Raw genomic sequence first — 22,930 nt, forward strand, 5'->3', positions numbered from 1 at the left:
TTGGCCAATGAAGTTAAATTTTGTATAGTTTTGTGACATAGACAAATGGTCAGAGACTATGATGAGGTCACCACCTATATCATTTACATCTCTTGTAATACTTGTGCAATGCACCATTTAGTACCAACTCCCCATTCTTAAGAGCATGTGCCCTACAAGAGAAGTATGACTACTGATGTCTGAGTAAAGGACCTACATGTGTCTTGTTGGACCAGGTGACTGTTTTTCATTCTTACAAGAAAAAATGTCTCAGATTTAATTCACAATTTAGTGAATCTAAGATTTTAGGTGCTCCAATCTTCTTTAATATCTCTGTTTCAGAGAAGATGTAAAAACAGAGTCCTGAAACTTTTGGTCACTATAAATCACATGATACTTTTTTTTAATAATTAGGGAAGTTAACTCTGGTATCCTGGCCAAATTTCAAGTCTGGCATGGACACATGCCAGAATGTTTTAACAGTTGCTGGGATGTTCCCTATGTACAATCTGTAAAGCACTTTCAGGTTACCCAGGACAATAGACACTACGTAAATGTCTTGAAGGGTGATATCATCATCAAATGTCCATTACTAAAAGGCAGTTCTCTATGTTGCACCATGCATTTGCTTGCCCCGATTAAAGAATAGAATCCCTGTACCTTCTCCCTGATCCAGGCTTCCACTTGGTTTACTTTCTGCAGAAACTCCAGGAAGTCCCGAATGTCCTCCAGCTTCTTTCCATGGGCAGCAACAGCCCACTTCAACGTCTCCCAGTGCTCCTGCAGCAGACGGGTCCTACGACAGATCTCCCCTGATTTCGGGTGGCTCCGTGACACAAGGGCTTCCCCTTTCTTATTTTTCAGAAAGAAAGGGTTAGAAAGGAAGTTTACCCCTAAGGGAACAGTTACATAGTCTTTCTAGGAGGATCTCCCTCTCCCCACTTCCCTCTAACTCCCACCCCAACTACTATCTACTATTAGCCGGGGAATTCAGTGGCTCTGATCCCATCTAGGGAATACAGACAAAGAGAAGTCCCCTGGAAACCATACATGGTCAATTAATGGGACTCCCCACCATGAACGAAGGACATTTCAGTCACCCCTATGAAATATCAGCAAGAACCGACTCTGTGCCAGGGAATGCTTAATACTTACTTTAAGCATCTTCCCTCTCACCTTCTGCGGAATGAATCTGCAATAGAGAGCAGCAGAGTGTGAAAGTTACCTTGTTCACAGCTGTGATGATCTCCTCATTAGCCAGAATCTCAGCTTCAAAGACCTGATGTTTCTGCAGCAGCTTCATTTTGTCCTGCAGGTTGTTGAAGTCTCCGATGGAAGGGTCCTCCAACTTTTGCATGCGCTCATTGATCCAATCCTCTGCCTGCAACCAAGGGGAGCAGCAGAATTAACATGACACACAGAAGCTCTCTCTCTTAAGCTCAAAGCCTCCTCCCAAAGTACATTGTCCATTGTGAAATGGTGTGTGTCTAGAGGAGATAGATTTCCAATAACAGGTAATAATGAAAGCGACTTTCTGATTTATGAACTGTCCAGCTCAAAAGGAATGAAAATAATTCCATCAAGTGATAGGGAAAAAATACGGACGGTTGCTTGGATATTGTTGTTGTTGTATCTCGGATTATAAATGAGATTAGATGCAAATCTATGGTTAGGCTTGCTCATTCACACAGGCCTAACATGTTGGTCATGTTTGGGGCCTGAGAGGAACTCTACCTCAGGATTACTGCCAAGGATCTTTTGCCCTTCTCCTGGAACACTTGACAACGTTCTTTCAATACATGCTCTGATGAACAGATATGAGGTGTGCACATGATCAGGGGTTGCAGTCTTTCCCGTCTTCTTCTCTCCTTCCCTCAAACAGCTAATCTAGAAAACCTTATGAGCCGTTGAATTAATTCCTTTTAGTTGTATGTGGTGGGGCACACAAGATTCCCCTTTTGTTAATTCAGGCACTGCAGCCCTGTGGGGAGCTGCAAGATAATTACTGTTAACCTATTGGGGTTCTTGCAGCTCATTAGAGTCCACCCTGCATATAAAGGTGGAAGGAGGTGTGTTCTGGAAACGGGGTGTGAGATGGGTTGTGCCTCAAGGAAGTAAAACCAGGAGCAGCTAACTCTGGGAAGAAGGCAACTTGGGAGTTTATAAGCTGTCTGCTCACGGGCAGCTGGTGGGGAGAGAGGGGCAGCGGGGGGGGGGGGGGGGAGAACGACGTACTATTGTTTTGCAATTATCTTTATTGTCAGAACTCCAGAGAGCAGGAGGGTGGTCACATATTTTAGTTCATTCTTTGTTTGGAGCTGGATGAGAGGACTTAGATAGCTTCCATTGCATTAATGATAGCCAGCTGTTGTAGTGACTACAGCACAAGGCTGAGAGTCCGGTACAGAACCCAGGAATCCTATCTGTGCCACTGACCTGCCTTGTTACCTTGGTTAAGTCACTTAAGAGCTCCATGACTAAGTTTCCTCATCTGTAAAATGGGGATATTTATCTATTCCAAGATGTAAGGTTTAATTAATTAATGTGAAGCAGTTAGAAATCTTCAGGTAAATGCAGCCTGTTAGAATAAAACAGGTAATAGGATCTACTGCCATTTTGCACAAGCTAAGGAAAATGCCACTTTTTAGTTCTCAGCTCAGAAAGACAGGTCTTCTTTCCATTATACTTTTGAGAACTGGAAACTTGACATGTACCGTGATCGTCCTCAAACCATGGACATACAATGAAATTCTGGCTGTACAAGGACAGACAAGGGATATCATTTTTGTGTGTCTGACATAGGGATGTAAAAAGGGTTAAAGAATACTAATCATATAACCAATTACAATTCAGTTGGCTACACAGTTAACCGCTGCCTTACATCCCTAGTCTGAAAACACATAATCATTTGCCTGCCTTTGGGGGACTGCTCTGGCTGTATATGGGACTCAGAAGCTGGGTGATTTTTTTCTTGTTAATTACCAGTTTGAATCCTCCTTTCAGCCACTGAAATTCTATATGCAGAGACAGCCCTCCTCTGTTTTCTCCTCCCCTAAGCACATGGAGGCATTCAAAAAAGAAACTTGGTCTCAAGTTTGTCCAGGACAGCAAACTGTCATCTGTAACTTTCATTACTAATGCTCTCCCTGCTCATAAGCTGGGGCCTTCTCCCATTACGCAGCCACACATTAACTCAAAGGACACTTAACGGTGTCTCTGCTTTTTAAAAGCAGAGTCTTATCTGAACACTGAGACTGGTGAGTGGCCAATAGATCTTTCTTGGTAACCCACCAGGGGGTGGCTTTCACACTTTCTAATATTAAACCCAGAGCATGAGGATGCTATCTTTGTCAGGGCCACTGCCACACTCTAGTGGCAGACAAGATACAGTTTTGTTAAGATACCATTTAAGAACCATTCCTGAAGCTTTCCTCCTATCATTGGGTATGTCTACACTACCCTCCTAGTTTGAACTAGGAGGGTAATGTAGGCATACCGCACTTGCAAATGAAGCCCGGGATTTGAATTTCCCAGGCTTCATTTGCATAAGCGGGGCTCCGTCATTTTTAAATCCCCACTCGTTCGAACCCTGTGCCACGCGGCTACACGCGGCACGAACTAGGTAGTTCGAACTAGGCTTCCTAGTTCGAACTACCGTTACTCCTCATTCCACGAGGAGTAACGGTAGTTCGAACTAGGAAGCCTAGTTCGAACTACCTAGTTCGTGCCCCGTGTAGCCGCGCGGCACAGGGTTCGAACGAGTGGGGATTTAAAAATGGCGGAGCCCCGTTTATGCAAATGAAGCCCGGGAAATTCAAATCCCGGGCTTCATTTGCAAGTGTGGTATGCCTACATTACCCCGCTATTCGAACTAGCGGGGTAGTGTAGACATACCCATTGTTAGTGACTTAGACCGTCCCGAGGCTTAAGTAGAAAGGAGCAGGGAGCAGGATCTAGATTAGGGTGGGGAACCTCAGGCCTGGGGGCCACAGTGTACTTGGATCTGGCCCCCGTGGCTCAGTGGCTCCCTCAGTAATGGGGAGCTCGCGCTGGCACTCTAACCCACCCGCTGCCCCTCTGTGGGCCTGGCGCATACAAAATCTACAAGGCTGGCCCCCCCCCCAAGGTTCTGGTGTACGAGGGAAATGTGGGGCGGGCCTTCTCATTTTGCTTCTCGCTTGTGTGTGGCCCCGACTGATTTTTCTGTGGGTCAGCAGCCCCCATCTCAAAAAAGTTTCCCCACCCCTGTTCTAGATAATGAGGAGGACATTTAGGGGACATAACAAAGCTGATCTATTTTCCCAGGATCTCTCCAGGAAGTGGGTTGGGATAGGGATGATGAGTGAAATCCTTGCTCCACTGAGCTTAGTGGCAAATATCCCATTGGGTCAGGGTTTCACCCAGTTTAGACAAATGGGAGCAGCCTGATTTCTGATGGGCTCCGGTTGTTTTGTTTTCAATTCTATACAGTATCTATTTAGAAGCATTTATTTGTGAATGCATCTGTGCTCAGGACTCAAAATGAGCATATCTGGCAACTAAATTACATTATTAAGCACAATACACAGCATTTATATACCACTATAGGTACGGCACAGATATTAATGAATTAATCCTCCCAACACCTCTAGGAGGTAGGTGGATAGGTATCATCACTCTCTTTACAGGAAGTGAAACAGAGAGAAAGGTGAAGAGACTCGGCCAAGACTATATGATAAATGAATGGCAAGCCCAGCATCAAAATGCAGAACTTTCCAACTTTCATTCTTGTTACTATTCCTTCCCACTAAAGTAAATACATTCATAATCAGCAGCTCCCCTTTTTTCTGGATCATTAAGGACGTGATGCACAATTTGTGGCAACACAATTCATCAGCATGGAAGCATTCTGAAGACCTCACTAACACAGGGTGTTCAGATAGCTACGATAGCAAAAACTACCCCACTATTGTACCCAGTGCATCAGAAGACTATGCCCCATTCTGTGATCCATATGTGTTTGCTCTCAGATTGCCATTCCTATCTAGAAATAAAACCACATACCCTGAAAATGCCCTGGCTGCTGCATTTTGCACCAGCTGACATGAAACAGTTCATATGACATCACGGTTCTGCTTTCTGTACGGTCTTTCCCATAAATACAGAATCCAATTCTCTGCCATGATATTCAAAGTTCTCCATGTGAGCAGCTATAGTTATTGGAGAAATTGCCTCTCCCCCATGGCTATAACTGCTACATTGAGATGGAACAATGATTCTATCAAACCCCAGGGGATAGTTTGATAGACTGCAGAAGGCGGAGTGACTGCAGAAGGCGGAGCTGGGCCTAGACTATGGAACTTAATCTCATAAGAAATAAGAATAACTGCTGGTGGCGCACCCTGGGGAACCACAGGGCAAGATCCTGCTCTAAGATATACAGATGGGTCAGTCAGAAAAACAGGGAGAGCTTTTTTCCCTAGCTGAGGAGCAGAGAAGGATGACAGTGTAATGCTCTGGGGGTACTAAGGAGCAGATACGTCCCTGCACCAGCTTTGGACTGCATCCACAACTGGCACTGCTGGTGCCCCACCCAGGCAGCACACTTGTGGCCATCGGTCTCATTAATCTGGGATACACTGAAAGTAGCAGCCATGTGCAATTCACCATTCACTGCCCCAGCCCAACTCATGGACTGTCAGGAGTGTTTGTGGGGCAGGGGATGCATCAAGGCAGCATGCTCACGCCTGCCCAGGCCAGGGCTTGGCCTATTACCTATTGACAAATGCAAGGACAGCATTTGGCTGTTTTATAGGGTCTTGCTAGAACACATTTTATAAAGAAGATGGGCTGCGTCTCTTTGAAAACGTTTTTTTCCGACCCTGAAATCAAACACTGCCAAGAAAGAGGGACTTGCTGACCCACTGAACTGCTTCACTGAATCATTTTAGGAGAGGGGGACACCCACAGGCTGTTTATAGAAATGGAATTTTAAAAGCTGTTTGTTTTTAAACACACACACACACACACACACACACACACACACACACACACACACACACACACACCTCATGTCTGTGATAAAAAAAATAAGGAGCTAGTTGTGGGCAGCAGTTTTCAAGCTGGCATTTGCTTTGGGTAGCAAGCTGGGCTTGAAATATGTCAGCTTAGCACAGAGCAGCATTTGGGCTGACAGAACACCTCTGCATTTTCTCTCTGCTCGGGGAAGTGTTTAAACGGAGGCCTCCACAGTAACAATGTGAGCAAATGCCTCTTTCAGCTCCCCTGTGTGTGTTGTTTGTGCCAGCGTGATGGACACTGGCACATTTTTCAGGCACGCACATTGGGCTGCCCTTTGGAAATGTGACCTGGGACGCTTTCCCAACAGTGATGTCAGCATCAGGAACAACTCTATTACAAGGCTAAGTCCAGAACAGGAGAAACAAATAGAATCTGATTCATTTTACAGAGATGGGCCTAAAGCAGCAGAAGAGGAACTCTAACTTCTGACACTGGCATAAAATTCCTAAGTGACCTTTTACTGGTAGAGGGTAGGCCAATGCTGGGCTTCACTGTTCTCTCTCCTTCCCCACCTCTATCTTCCTTTGGAATGCCAATCCCTTCCCTTTAGGTCAGAGAGAAGGGAGCAAAGGGCACAGAAGACAATTATTCCACCTTTGCCATTTTTATCCTAGTGAAGAGTTCCCGTCTGTGTAAAGTGGCTGTAAATGGATTAGATAATACAACCCTGGAAACCATGCCAGAATCAGGGTGCAATAACAACCACCTTTATTAAAATAATTACCTCTTTGGATGTGTAGAGACACAGGTGTTGCTACACCTAGACAGACCTCTGATGCGGCTTGTCTCTTGGGCCTGGTCTATACTAGACCAGGCGGGGTGGCTTAAGGTACGCCATCCAGCTACGCAAAATGCTGAGCCACCACAGTGGCTACACTGCAGAAGGCTGACGGGAGCACACACTCCCATCCGCTTCCCTTACTTCTCACAGAATGGAGGAGTACTGGGCGCTGGTGGGGGCTGCCTCAGCATTCAATTTGGGGGTCTACACTAGACCAGCTAAATCGAATGCTAGAGATTGACCTCCAGAAGGTCGATCTTCTACACAGTGTAGACATGCCCTTGCAGTGTCCAGGGCCAGATGTTTCTGAGGGATGTGACGCCCCTATCCTGCCATAAACCATCCTGACTGTAATTATAGTAAGAATTTTGGAGTAGAAACCAAAGTTATCCACAGTATTGTAGTGCCCCCTACGCTGCGCGGCAGCACAGCTTCACAGGTGATTAATCAGCCCTGCCCAGTTAGCGGCTCAGGGCTCCGTGCACAGAGCGGACTGACCGGTCTGGGCTGATTAATCATCCATGAAGCTGTGCTGCTGCGCAGTTTAGAGGGAACACTGGTTGTACAGGGAATAATTATGTAGCGAGCCTTATCAATAGAAACACATTGTACTTGGAGGCAGGCAAGCAAGCCAGCAGCACCAATTTGTACAGATCTCAGCAACAAGTTAAATGACGTGTTTACTTTCCAGTCTCTCTCCAGTCTCTTTTCTCATGTTGGCATCTGCTATTACATGGTGTCAGAAGACACTAAACGTAAGAAAAAAGTAGAAGTAAATTGAAAAAAAAATGGACCAACTAAAGCCTCCAGGAAAGCTAGCATTTGAAGAAAATGGAGAAAGTGGAAGCAAGGATTTGAGCTGGACAGCATCACAAATGGCACAGACAAAACCAATAAATGGCCGCAAACAGCATTATTTCTTCAGGTAGCAGGTGAAGAAAACAGAGGAGCATTTCATATTTTTCAGTTCGGTGATGTAGCAGATAAAGAAACAAACCACAGCTCATACGGCATATGTAGATCTCAAAGAAATATGTCACAAATTTTTCCCTGGACGTTAGATGGATGGGAAAGTACAGACCAATATGTATCTGGCAGTACAACTGTGGAGAACTCTGTGAGTCACTCATTAAAGACTCCCTCATATAGTACTGCATCAGGTTCAGTGCAACTTAGGTTGTGGGAGAGTAAATTACGGTAATCCTTGAAAGTGCTATGGACATATGACAAGCAGATGAAATGACTGCAAAACAATTGTGTGAACTGGAAAAAAACATATGTACATATTACAGTCTAAGTCCACCTTTACTAAGCACCCAGACACACAGTCATGGTCTGGAAGGGTGGCCTGCAACTAATAAAAGCCTGTGACCAAGAAAAGTGAAAAGAGCAATCAAAAAGGCAACTAAAGGTTATTTTAAACACACGGTATTAAGGAAGCCTACAGAAGATGTAGCAAATGCAATTGTTTTGCAAAAAAGCGCAACTCTGGAAGGGAAAAGTACCAGTACTCTTGCAGTAACTCGCGAGATCCATTCCTCAGTGTGCTAAGTACTTAGCCTTCCCAAGCATGAGCGGAATGGGGATTTGCTTATTAATGATCACAAAATGATGAGTTTTTAAAAACAATACTTGGGCACAGGCCAAAGTGATACATTTTAAGGGCCGAACGTCTCAACTCAAGTATTCAGCTGATATCCTACTCAGGGGGAAAAACTGCAGGTATGTAGTGAATGCAACTTGGACTGTGAGTATGGGCAAAAGAAAACATTTCTGGAATTTCAAGTGGTAGAATTTAACTCCAAATTGGGTTTACAGATAGCGTGAAGTTTAAACTTAGTGAAGTAATTCTATATGGTGAAGGAAGAACCAGAAGGTTAAAGAAATACATTTAAAGAATATTTAAAGATTTATCTGAAGGTTAAGGGTGCTTGCCAGGTAAGCATATAATAAAGATGAACTCGCAAGTACCACATGTAATTCATGTACTTTACAAAGTTTCAGTGGCATTAAGGGACAAAATAGAAGAAAAAATTGCTCTGCAGGGAACAGCTGAAATTATTAACGAAAGTGCAAGAACCTAAAAAATGTCAATTCTATACCATAATCACCACTGCTTGGATGCTAGGGATATGAATAAAGCAATGCAAATGGAACATTTTCAATTACCTAGAGTAGAAGAACTCATTAGCAAATTAGCAAAAGTTAGTTTTCACTGATCTTAGACGCCAGTAGTGGATTCTGGCAAACACATCTGGTTAACACAATTCTAGGGTGTTCACTCAACACACCATTTGGCAGGTACACATTCACCAGAATTCTTTTTGGCATCTGTTCAGTTCCTGAAATATTCCAAAGAATGATCCAACTGGCATTTGAAGATCTGGAAGGTCTTGAATGGTATATAGATGACATACTAGTCTGGGGAAAGGCTCAAGAGAATTCTAGAGCAATATTGTGAAAGGAATCTATGAAGGCATGTCTACACTAGGGAGTTATTTTGAAATAACAAGGCAAGCACCCATACTTCCAAGCCTATTATTTCAAAATAATGGGTTTGTTATTTTGAAATAATTCCTGCTTGTGAAGAGGAATAAGCTTATTTCAAAGTAGTTATTTTGGGAGTTATTATTTCAAAACAACTGATTTTGAAATAACCTGGTAGTGTAGCCATAGCTTGACTGACTAAAGAGCAAATGTAAACGGGCTCTGATGGAGATAACATATTTGTGAGCATTCCTTGACAACAGACAGTCTAGAACCTGACAATTCAAAAACTTCTACACTAATTAAAATGACCACATCAATCAACAAGGCTGAATTGCAAAGATTTCTTGTAATAGTTATTTACCTTGGGACATTTATTCTGCACATGTTAATTAATAACAATACCTTTAAGACAACTATTGGGAAAAGAAGTCAAGTTTGCCTGTATGCCAATGTATGAGGTGGCATAAGAGCACTTGAAAGAATTGTTTATAAGCATGTTGAAGTACTTTCATGTCCTAGACTGGTTGTAATGCCAGAGGATGTGAGTTCTACTGGATTAAATGCTATTGCTTCAAAAGGAAGCCACTGTTGCTTATTGCCTCTAAAACAATTATCTAACAGAACTATGACCAAATAGAAAAAGAATGCTGGCAATTAGTATCTGGCTTCACTCGATTTTATCAGTTTATCTATGGGAAAAATGCAGCCACAGAAAGAGACCACACAGCTCCTAAGGCCATTTTCAGAGAAACAGTGCAGTGATGGTTGCTAACACTCCTGATATATCAACTGAAAATTGGATACAGACCAGGGAGAGTGTTAGCAACTGCCGATGCTTTATCTAGTGTGTCCACGTTGCACAGTGAAAGAGTCAGTTCAGAGGAAGCTGATGTTGCAGTACATCTCATGAGGTCTTACTTGCATATTTTAGAACAGAAGTAGAAGACATTTCAGACAGCTACTGCAAATTATGTCCTGAAAACTTTAAAACAGTTTCCCAAGGATGGCCAGACAAGGGAGCTGAAGTTTCAGAGGACAATTGTGCTTATTGATTGCAGAGAGAGGAACTAAGTAAACAATATGGACTTGTCTTTAGAAATGATAGAATGGTGGTTCTGGAATAGCTCAGAAAAGAGATCTCATCTTGTACTCAAAAGAGCCATGGAAGTGGAGTTATGTAAAAGGAGAACTTTGGATGCCATCTATTGGCCAGACATATGTGGTCAAACTGAGGATGCGGTATAATCTTAAAACACATGTTGAATCTTCAGAAACAAAGATCAAAAGGAACCACTGTTACCACATGAGATCCCAATAGACTGTGGCAGAAACTTGGCATGAATCTGTTTGAATTTCAGAGTACAGATTATTTTACTTTGGTTGATTATTATTTGAAATACTTCTAAGTTTGCTTGTTTCAGGACACCACCAGGGTCTCTGTCATAGGGTACTGCAAGCCTATATTTACAAGGTATGACATACCTTGATGAGCTCATTAGTGACAACAGACCACAATTTGGCTCTAGAGACTTTAAAACTTTTGCAAAGCAATGGGACTTTATTCACAAAATGTCATGCCTGTTATTCATACAATTGAATAGAATGTCTGAGACCGCAGTAAAAACTATGAATTAGATTCTTTAAAAAATCAAGTTGGGAAAACACAGATCCCTATTGGAATACCCATGAGATTTAGGATCACCTACTCAACTCCTTGAGTATTAAGATGTTTAAAGACAAGATTGCCAACTTCATCAAAGTTATTGCAACCCAGCCAAATGCAAGGACGTATACAAACTAACCTAAAATTGAGACAAGCAAAGCAGAAATATTGTTTTGGCTCATGTACAAAGCTATAATCATAGGAAAGCGGAGACATGGTTTGCATTAGTTTAAAACAGTGTTTCTTAAACTTTTTAAGACCAAGGGAACACCAAACAATAATTGTTTTTATGAGGAACACCAACGATTTTTTGTTGAGAAAGAAAAAAAAGGTGAGGGGAAAAAGGGTTGGGGGCAAAGTTATTGAGAAAAAAAGGGTTGGGGGGAAATAACTGAGAAAAGAAAGAAAAAAGGTCACCTGCCCCTTTAAGGGTGGCCATTTTGAATTCTGTTGTTCTCCGCTGCACACCTCCGACTGCCTTGTGGCACACTGGTGTGCCACGGAACACAGTTTAAGAAACACTGGTCTAAAAGGAGCATAGAAACATGCAAAGGTGATTGACCAACACACTGCTCCCAGATTTTACTGAGAAAGAGGAAAGGATGTCTATAGAAGATACAGAAAGGATCTGATGAACAGTAAGGCTTTGTACATTGGCAATTGAGTGACAGTGCATTTTTCATTTACAAGTGTTTAAAACCTCCCTTCCCAAAAGGCAAAAGCTTTGCGACAGCACTTTGTTGGCAGGAGTACTCTCCTGCTGACAATGGCTGCTGATGGGAGGTGGAAGCATTTTTTTTAACTTTTTTAGTGTCAACTTTCACCTCAGATACAAGCAACACCAGCTCAGTTTATTGAATCTACTGAGACTCACAGAATCAGTTCAAATACAGAAAAGACTCAAGATCATCTAATCTGAAAAGTGGGTTTTGCCCACGAAAGCTCATGATACTATATGTAGTCTAGCAGCACCTTAAAAACTAAAAAACCATGTAGATGGTATCATAAGCATACGTGGGACCAACCCATATATATTTTTGTTAGTCTCTAAAGTGCCACAGGACTACTCATTTTTAAAGTTACAGACTAACATAGCTACCCCTCTGAGTAAAGAAGTGGGGCACTGAGAATCCTGTTACTACGTCAAGACAAAGTGATAAGAAAACCTGTTAGAGACTAATTGTTCTAGATTCTTAAGGATTCAGATTAGAGTTATGGATGCTAAATTAAGTAGACACCGTTAAGTAAAAAATGTGGTGCAGTTACATTCTATGCATTTTTTAAAAGGCTGAAAATGTAATGATAATAGAAACTTTATGGGGAATGTTGTATGGAAGGAATCATTATGTAGTGAGCCTTAGTGGCAGAAGCATGTTGCTCTCACTTGGAGCTGCGCCGACAACCCAGCAACCTATCTGGACTGTTCTCTGCAACAAGTTAAGTGTTTATGGTTAATTAAGAAGTCTTGAGTTATCTTTCCTTATGTTAAAATGGCACGTTGGCAATAATTATCACACCGACCTCTGCTAGGTTCTGATAGAAGAGCATGAGAAGGAGCGCGGTCTGCAGTTTCTCCCGTCTACTCTGAGACAGATCTTTGATCCGACTCCGCCTCTCAAGTACAGAGTTCAGTTTGTGCTGGATCTGTATCCCCTCCAATCCACTATCCGTTTGTAGCCTCTTTGCCTGTTTCTGAAGAGCTGTCACCTGATAAGGAAAGAAAAATGGAATCATAGTGGTGTCCCTTAACATATGAAAGGATATGAGAGAACAGTTTCCTTTCTCTGGCTCCGTCTTAGCAGGCCTAAAAAAGATGTTACCTTCTGCTGGAAGGCTACAACACTTGGAAGAACTCAGAAAGGTAGCAAAAGCTAAAATAATATGGTATCGTAACACATCTGTTGCCACCTAGGATTTCCCATTTGCACTATGTTGCACTTCATGGCCACTTTAACTACACGGCTGCTACATGGGTTAAAGGAGAGTCTCAGTTAGTTGACAGCAGCATAGCAACTATAACACACAGCTGAACAGTTCTGCTTCAATCCCATAGAGGACAGACGATCACACACACGTGACATTTGATTATGCCATGGCATTCTGTGCTATCTAGTATATATTCTTGCTCTATAATTGTATTATTGAGGAAGGAATAGGAATATATACTATTAGCAACACATAGTATAGAACTCATTCTAAATTTCCTCAAGTAAGTCTCAGCATTCTAGTCATTGGGTGATTTTCTTCTAAGTAATAAGACAGTACAGTCAGGGTAAAACCATGGACTTCTTATTGCTTTCCTTCTACTTCTCAGCCTTCTTATTTCACTAAACTTCATTAAGACTTTCCTTGCCACTGTTCTCTATCTGGCTTCAGCACATGAGCCCAGCTAACAAGTCTGTGATTTGCTCATAAGACAAGACTCCTTCTTTGTACTTGATACAGTATTCTTTGTTTTACCTTTTCATCCTGCGAGGTCAGAATCTTCTCAAAAGCATCATGTTTCCTGATCAGCCTTTCCACCTCATCTACCGAGTTTCCCAGATCACTGGTTTTCAAATAAATCTACAAACAAAAGATGAATTAGTTTCTAGCCACATTTACTATAAGTGAAAACTGGGTTGATCTGATGCATTCTAGCACCTTTGGGGAGGAGACATTAACACCAGAATTGACAGTGTGCTCCAAAAAGACCAGATATGAATCAATTAATGGAGGAAGGGGAGGCATTGCAGAAGAAAAACTCACCAGGAAAAAATGGTAGAGCTACACATTTCTGGGCAAAGTGGAGGTGTTGAGAGAAAGGCGTGAGGAAGCTTGCATATCACCTGCATAGTTCAAGCTAGTACTATCACTCATGGCTTCAGAGAGTATTGGAAGAACTGAGGATGATACATTAGTAGAGCTGAATGAAGAATAGGGAAATGTGAAGGATTGCACTTCCCTGCAATATGTTTGTCTCCAGCCAATGTTTTTTGCTCCAGACACTGCCTAGAGTGAGATAGCAGGGACAGCTTTTGGGGAACTGATCTCTACATTAGTCATTTCAAAAATTCTTTGTATGTTTGCTAAATATGCCACATGCCTCTCCAGAGCACTGAGCTGTATTTCAATGTTATCCTGGATTTGGAGAAATCAATTGCACAGAGATGTCTCCTATACCTTCTGTAACGAATGCACTTCCCCCCCCCCAATGAAAATAAACACACTTAATCAATGTGTTGATTGGTAGGGGTGGGAGGCACTCTCCTGCAGGAAGCTTGTGACTTGCTGCATTTCCTTGGACTGAATTACTCTATAGTTCATTTTCCTTTTTACTAAGTGCAAAAAGCAGGACCAAAACTTTAATGGGTTAGATGGCTATGACAAGGCCTGGCCAGGCATTAGTGGCAAGCTTGGGGCTCACTGGGGTAGGTGCTGGACAAACATGGCTGCACAGACAGTTTCTAGTTTTGCAAAGAGGGAAAGGAAGTCTGAGACCCAGGTATAATTTAAAGGCATTAAGAAGTGGGGAGGAAAAAGAACAGAATCGGAGAAACAACAGGAAGCTCCAAATCCCTGGAAGAAGCTCCATCAGGAATACTGGCAGATTGGCATTGCACAATATATATGTGCATGGAAGAAATGATGTTGGCCAGAAAGAATTTGCAAAAATTTGCAAGAGATTTCAATTCAGACCCATCTCAGTGTGTAATATATATCAGGTCAAAGATATTCTTACACAGCTACATTGGAAAACATATGGGGAAATCACTTATCTGGCCATAAGTATCAAATCTTCCTTTTCCTCCAAGTAGCTTCTAGAGGGGAGGCTTCCCTGACCTGCTTTACATACAGTGTCAGCCAGACCTCCTGCTGATGCCGGAAGCTCTGGATACAGCTGGATCAACTGACAAAAATCAAGTCCTGGGCTCACTTTCCAATTCATTTTTTGGAAGTGAACTTGAGATAAATAATTTGCATACACAAAGAGGTGTACAGGGAAGTATTTAGCTCAATCTTGATTTATTAGCTGGGCTGCATTAATCCACTGGCTGAGGACTATAGAGCACTGGCAGCCAGATGCAAGCCCCAATTAACACAGTGGAAGGAGACTTAGCAACTTTGCTGGGCCTTGAATGAAGCGGTCACAGATCAATGCACCAAATTCTGTACCGAAACAGAGAATTGGCACAAAAGCCTCCAGTATTGTAGGAGTGGTATCATTAGTGATGATATGGTTGGAAGAAAGCAACACTAACAGCGCTAAGCACCCTACGTAAGGAGTTTGTGAGTGATAAGAAATAAAAGCTATATGAGATTTTTTAAAATGAAAATGGCAGCACTTTGCCATCAAAACATTTGTTGCAACAGTCTGAAAGCAGAATGGAAACTGGCGCTTCGCCAGTTAATTTTTTTTTTAGCAAACGGCAACTGTCTGTAATAGGTCCCTAAATTCCTATTTTCAACTGTATAGTTTTTGCCAGGTGACTAGACAGTGCCCCACAATGCATGGAAGGTGCCTAAGTGTTCTTTCAGGTTAGTTTAAGTGTTTGTATTCTGAATCACCTCTGTAAATGGAATTCAATTCTTAGGGACCAAACCCCCGCCCCCCACAAAAGCCATTGTCTAGAACAGTTGCAATGAAGCAGCCTCCTTTTTAAAATGAAACTCTGCAAAGACTCTTAAAAAGCCACAGAATGGACCTAGCCCTTCTGCGGTTTAAAAATGGAACATACCACAAACAGCCAAGTTATTAAAAATGCAAAGTACTGAAACCAATTGAGATTTTCATTCTGTTTCAAATGGAGTTTCTCTATCCTGGAGTTAACTGTAAATGGATGTAACTATATTTTCATGATCTCAGTGTAGCCCACGTTATAGGTAAGAACAGTGCTAAACACAGAGTTAGATAGGTCCATCATGTCAAAACAAATTCCTATTTTAGACCAAAAAGGCACAACATACACACTGACCTGGCAGCTCAGACCAGCTGTTTGAGAACAGGCAAATGGAACATTCTGGTTAGTAGTGTAACTATGTTGCCTGGACACAACCACCTCAAGTTCACCAGCTCATCATACAGGACCTGTTCGTGGCTGTTGCAGCTCAGAGAAAAGTTTGTGTTCCAAGAAATGTTATTTTTTCCCAGAACAAGAATTATTGCAACTCAGCACTTGGCTGAATCCTTCAGCCACTCACTTTCTGAGCTGCTTCTGCTCAAACTATGACCAGCTCCAAGTATTTGCCCACCACACCCCTCATCTTGGAACCAGTGCTGCAATGGTTCCACTCATGGACATTCAGAGGAAGGCTCTGTGATTGCTAAGTACGGCCAATGGCAGGAGTGGAAACTAACAGTTTTAGGCTCCTGAAAAGTCTTAAAGACGACAGAGAAGTTCTCTGCTAGCACAGGTGGGAGCAACTGCGGGGGTCAACTTGGTCGATAGTCTGATGAAAGTACACTAAACCCCAAAATTTAAGAGAGAAAAACAAGGTTGTATTTTTTCTTAGTAGAAGTAAATAAGGCACTTAATGCAATTCATATTTCACAATTATTTGTTTACTACACTGTATTGACTAGAAGGTACAATTACACTATGACACCTCTTTATTTTAAGTCAAATAAGACAGACCATGTTTGTAAAAATATATACATATGTCTCACATACTAACATCACTCTGCTTTTGGCCTTATTCCTCACAAAGTACTTGAGGTGTGTTTATATTACCTATACTTATGGGTGCTCTTCCCCATTTTTCCATTTGTGTGTTGCTTTTTACATACATGAATATAAACACATGACATGATCCTTACTGACTGAAATACACATGGGAAGCACACAGAACTTAATCTCTATTCAGTTTCTAATATTTCTCTAATGCAAAAAAACAAAAATCCAGTAAGGGATAGATTTAAAAATAGAATCCTAACACTTTAACAATATCTACATTAAAATGCTTACTTATGTTACATTTTGCACAAAAACTTATCTGTATCAACTCCTCCAGTCTTCATTAGCAAAGAGATTGTTCAGATATACAGAATTTATAGTGACAAAATTCCCTTCTTTCCTCCAGGAGAGGATGCTAAGATGCTCTCTTTCTCTATGCACTTAACTATACTAATTTTGCAGACCAAGGGGGTACTCATTAAAAAGTTAAAGCTAAAGGAATTATGCATTTAGAAATAAAGCACAATTTGACAACTTAGCAAATAAAAATTGTGATACAGAAAAATATAAGAGAAAAGACTGAGGGTATCTATAGGTTCCCACAGTAACTGGCAAGGAGAAAGGACAATTCTTAGCTCAAAGGGTTTGATCTTGAAAGGTGCTGAGCATTTAAATACACCTATACAATTAAGCACATGAACAGTTCCATTGACAGTGGTGGTGGAACTGGTCACATATTTAAAATTACATATTTAAAATGCACGTTGCTGGGTCAGCAAAGAATTCTCAGCACTTTGCAGGATTGAGCCCAATTGCACCCATTAGAACAACAAAACAAAAGCAGCACAGACAAGTCTCTTCCACTAGACAAGACATCTTTAGGGGCGTACCAGGAGGTAAGCAGGGAGGAATGCACATTGCTTGGCTTAGAAAAGTCTGTTTGCAAATGTTCCTAGAATGGAATGGATATCTTTACCACTCTCCTCCCAGCTCCAAAGGAGGCAATGTTAACAGAGATAGATGGACTCCATGCACTTCTGCCGGCTCTTGGTGGCGCATTTGCAGTGCAGGCTGGTATGTTTGTTAAGAAGATGTCAGGAGCTACAGCTCCTACAGTGCATGCTTCCTGGGAAGACCTTGAACCAGACGCTGCCCAATGTTGTTGTGAAGAGAGCAATTCTGGACAGCAAACTGGATTCACTGATAGGGAGAGGCCAGCCCCAATCCCCATGGAGTGAAAGGGTGGGCTAGGTGCATCCAGATCGTGCTGTTTGATAAAGATTGTGGGTGTTGGACTTTTTCTGAATTCTCTTACCACGTGGATAGGCACAGTAGTCCAAGGAGTTGCAAGTATCAGGGTTATTTTGGAGATCTTGTGGTGGGCTGGTGTTAGCCTATCACATTGAGTCTTCCTAAATGCTGGCTCAGATGAAGGGCGGTTCTGAAAGATAATCAGATCAGGATCTAAATCAGTGTTGGGGAGCTCACTTCCACCAACAGAACTTTCTCTTCTAGTCAGCACAGCTGGGGACAGCCATATTTCTCGGGAGACTGCTTGCTGGGGAAGGTCCGGGCACTCAGCAGAGGAAGTCACATGAAATCTTGTAATTTGAAGAGCTGGAGACTCAGATGAGGAAAAACCTTGCTTGAGCATCTGGGATCCCATTGGGAGACCAGCAGATGTACCAGACACCTTCTCCAGTGGTGGCACAAGGAGGCTGGAATGAGCATGGTTGCTCACTTGGGTATCAGTTCTAAAAGGCTTTATTGCCAAGCTGCAGGTTGAAATGTAGAGTTTCACTGAAGCATGGAGATCTGGGATTGGAACACTGCACTGACTGTAGCCACACTGGGGTGGGGCTGAACTACACGATGCCAGAGTTGCGTGTATCTTTTTGCCATCGAGCGGTGAAACATCTGGAATGGCAGACAGAACAATATCTAGACGCGATGTACAGTTTGGTGGATTTTTTGAGGAGGCAGCAGCAGAAGGCTTACAAGATGTGGGTGCAGACCAAATGCCAACATTCCCATATCCACTGCCCCTAGGGTCTCTGCGAAGATTGGGACATTTAGATGCCGCATCAGAACGATTAACGCATGAGTTATCTTTCCTGAAAACTTTCCTCCTATTTGTCTGAGCCAGGATGACATCTAACCTTGAACAGTGAACTCCAGAAGATACGTTGTGTGGTGACAAGGTGACATTTCTTGGAGTACTCTCTGCTGCTGATTGACCAGCTGGAAGATACCACGCTGAAGATGGCATCTTTTGGAAAGGCCGTCCCTGCACAGCTGATTCAAAAGTTGGTGGTGGGGTCATTCTACTAGAAGACAGCATCACTTCGACAGTGGAAACATAGATTGGTGGAGATGAAGTCTTGCAATGACGGTCTCCGCATGACATTCTGCAGCTCAGTCCTAAACGGTGCAAACCAAAGCAATAGCAACTTGCCTTTCCCCCTATTTTAAAAATAAACTCTTAATCCTTCTTCCTTTGGCACTGGAAATTTCCATTCTTCCTCGGATGTGAAGGATTGAGAAGTTAATAAACATTCCTCGGCCAAAAAATAAAAAAGATAAACTAAAGTATCCACATTCAAAATAAAAAGCTCTATTCTTCCAACACTACAACCACCACTGCCACCTATCCCGTCTGCAAAACGATATGAGCATGTGATGGTCTGAAAGATAAATTATCAAGCATGAGTCTCTAGTCTCTGAGTGTTCTGACAGTGAGACTGCAGCCAGAGGCAGAGTGAGCCAAGAATGCTCGTCAGAGACAGACCTTGAATTTGCTGTTGTGTCGCCCCTGAAAAAAACCCCAAAGCAGCTAACCTAAGTAATGCATCTGTCGCCTTGAAAGGGCTGGGAGAGAGCAGCGTATATAAAGGTCTGCTTCTGTTAAAAAACAAAGCAAGATTTTTCATCTCTCTCAGACGCTGCCTGTCTGCCTGTCTGTACTCAGAATGGCAAGATCTCTGTTCACAGGTCTTAGAAAAATTTCCTATAACTGTTCCAAGCAATGGCACAACAAAATTCAGTAATAAAAAAAGATAGCTGTTTGCCTAATTTCCTCCACATGTGTTCTATTTTCTTTAGCACAAAACAATCCTAGACTAAACCCTGCTGAAATCCTTCAAAGTTTTAAGTAACTTGGATGTAACCTAAGATGCTGGCACAAAGTCAAACCTGTCACACTGGCATGGAGAACGAATGAGAAAGCAGTTCTAGTTTAAAACACTATGCTGCTTACCTTTTTCCTTCCCTTATTCCTTGCTGCTGGCAGAGATTTTGTTTAAGGTATATGCAGCATGGTCTGCGTACATAAACAACCCAGAACAAGGGTCTGACTGAAGCAACTATGTTAAAGAGGCGCAAGCACATTCTCCAGACACGTGGCTACAAAAAGACACGGTAATGTCACCCACCCGTCCTCTACACACGCATGTGCATGCACGCACATGGTGCGTGTGCACGCGCGCGCACACACACACACACACACACACACACAGTCAGAAAGAAGGGACAAGGGTTTTGAAGTGTTTGCCTGCCTCAGGGATCCTTTTTAAACAGGTATTCAGTTTGGTCTGCAAATGACAAAGTTCTCCTTGTGGAAGTGATATTGGAAGTCCACAATTGAAGCCTCGGGGGGCAAAGGAAGGAATAACAGCATGTTAAGAAATTAGACAGACAACATGGCTACAACCACACTCATTAACAAATGCCAGTTTAAAGTAGTGCTCTCCTTCATTCCTGCTCACGCCACCATGGAAGAGGACCTGTACGACTACTCCGCTGCATTTTAGTTTGGCATAGACATAGTAGTGCTCAGGCTGATGAAATAAATCCCCCAGCTGTTTTAATGGATATGCATATGATACAAAATTAATAAATACCAATGAGTTGCTTTATCAAACAAACTCTGGACTCAGAAGATGGATGGAACCAGCTGCAGAGGATTCCACCACATCTCATAATACTCTCTCTTTATTCATAAGCATGTCCAGAGTCAGAATCCGTGTGAAGAATTCCCATGTGGGGAGGTAAGAATGCTGACGTGAGAACCTCTTTGCACAAACATAGAGCAAAAAGGCAGTCCCTGTCACAAAGACTTTACAGTATAAGACAACTGACAACACACTGATACAGTCTTGATATAGGAGCCCTAGGCCACCATGAGACATAATTCTTTACAAATGCCACTCCTTGAGGGAAAGCTCTCTCATTGAAGAGTGCTTTATATTCCGAACTTAACATATTCAGGCTTGGGCTCCATTTTGTCTCTCCTGGCAAGGAGTTCCACAGTCAGGTCCTGTCATGGAGAACTGTTACGCAGCCTCAAAGCCTAACCCTACACCTCTCCAGCTTCATAATCCTTGCAGAGTGTAGAAGGAGGGCCATGGAGAATAAGGAGGTATCCATGGTAGCCAGGACCCATACCATTATCAGCTTCAAGAAGTGAAAACAGGACTTGGTGTAGAGGTTAAAAATGGACAGAGCACCAGTGAACTTTGCAAAACGCAGGTAAGATGTTTTTCTATCAGCATTTTTAACTTTTGAGGCATGCATACATACTAGACAAACTTCAGTCTTGCTGTGACATTTCGATTCAATATCAGATAAAGAGAGTTACAGCAGATGAATTTTCAGGTGAAAATAAACTTTCTGGCTTTTCAGTGAAAACAAACATTTCTCGCTACTGCAGCAAACTGCAAGTTCAGGAGTCCAATCTGACCCAGAGGCTTCGCACTAGCTTGAGAGTCTATTTTCTTTACCACATGTTTTAGCAAGTTCTATGTCTTCCCTTTCCCATCCGCATCACTTATGTGTTTCTTGGTCTGAAGTTTGAATCACCTGCTTTCTACCCATCAAGACAGCTCTTCCAGACAGTGTTCCATCTCAGGATATGTCTACATGACAAATTAGGGGTGTGATCCACAGTCTGTGGGAGCCAGCATGAGAGAAAAGGTAGTATGGCTACAGCAGCACAGACAGCAACAGAATGCACTAGCCAGCTCAAGTACATACCCATGGAGTTCAGGTGGGGTTGTATTTGAGGCAGCTAGTTCATGCTGCCATTCTGTGCACTATACTACTATTTTTAGATTTCTAGCTCAATGAGAGCTGGTGCAGGTATGTCTACATGAGGTGCAACTCACACCCGTAGCTTACAGTGTCACTGTAGTCTTAGTGAGGATAGAGGCTATATCAGTGAGAAGGGAAACATTCAATTGGCTATCATGCACAGATTGGTTCATACAAATCCCATGGTATTTCATAATCTGACTAGTCTCATGTGGATGCTTTACTTGAGTTCAATAGGTACCTTTAAAAGGCACTTGTCAAAGCTGATTATAGCAATACATGACCAACCTTCCTATTTAAAACTAAAGGAGTGAATACACTCCATTGAATTCTTCTTTAGGACTAAACCTGAAACAAAGTACCAGAAACCCTACAATACCAAACCTGTGTAAATATACCAAGCCTGAAAAAATATGAGTGAATGTTTCACATTTAAGTTCCCAAGGGACTAGTATAAGAACTAAGGAGAAACAGATACTTTCAAAATTCTTCCTTCCACACCAAGAGAGTTATTTTAAATCACATAGGGCAGATTCTCTGCTGTGCTCAGTTTTTGCTGAATGCCAGGATAGGGGGGCAGTCAGTCGGTTATAGTGCACTGATTTTCTGCTTTAGCCCCTGCACAACTTATAGCACCCTTGCAACAATGTCTCCTACTTGTGCTGTAGCCACTCTGCCCCCGACCCTAAGATGTACTATAAGGAGGAATAGTATTAGAGATGTAGCCGTGTTAGTCTGGTCTTGCTGAAACAGAAGACAGGACTATGCAGCACTTTAAAGACTAACAAGATGGTTTATTAAGTGCTGCATAGTCCTGTCTTTTGTTTTATAAGGAGGAAGACAGAAGCAAAGCAGCCAGCTTTCCTGGCTCTACTTTTGCTGGTGTCAGTTCTGTAAATAGGTATGCACAACAGAGAAACCAATATCACAACTGGCACCTTGGCAGTCTCCAGAGAAAGGTCAAGGACTGAACTGCCTGCTACAGTCCCCTGAATCAGGGGTCAGGTATGCTGGCAAGGCAGTCAGTGGAAGCTTGGACTGTGTTGTGCTTCACCTGTTCTGTGGATGGTGGACTGGACTCTCCTAGGCTGTTTATCCAGCAGTTTACAGAAACATCCAATTTACATGGATATGTAAGTAAAGATAAACTGAGCTATACCTGTTGGTATCTGCACCAATCTAACCACTGGAATTGGTGGATACTGACTCTTTCCA

At 42.4% G+C, this 22,930-nt stretch overlaps 1 protein-coding gene across 1 annotated transcript in view; it reads right to left on the bottom strand.

Annotated features, from left to right (window-relative positions):
- The window catches only part of SPTBN5 (spectrin beta, non-erythrocytic 5), a 134,888-nt gene that overhangs the window by 57,596 nt on the left and 54,362 nt on the right, over window positions 1–22,930 (bottom strand). Inside the window, 4 exon segments of the mRNA XM_089778512.1 lie at window positions 640–831; window positions 1,205–1,360; window positions 12,495–12,680; window positions 13,434–13,538. Coding sequence (XP_089634638.1) covers window positions 640–831; window positions 1,205–1,360; window positions 12,495–12,680; window positions 13,434–13,538 — 639 coding nt within the window.

This window comes from Pelodiscus sinensis, chromosome 5 (assembly GCF_052426305.1).
Source record: "Pelodiscus sinensis isolate ZL-2025 chromosome 5, ASM5242630v1, whole genome shotgun sequence".
NCBI classification, from domain to species: Eukaryota; Metazoa; Chordata; order Testudines; family Trionychidae; genus Pelodiscus; species Pelodiscus sinensis.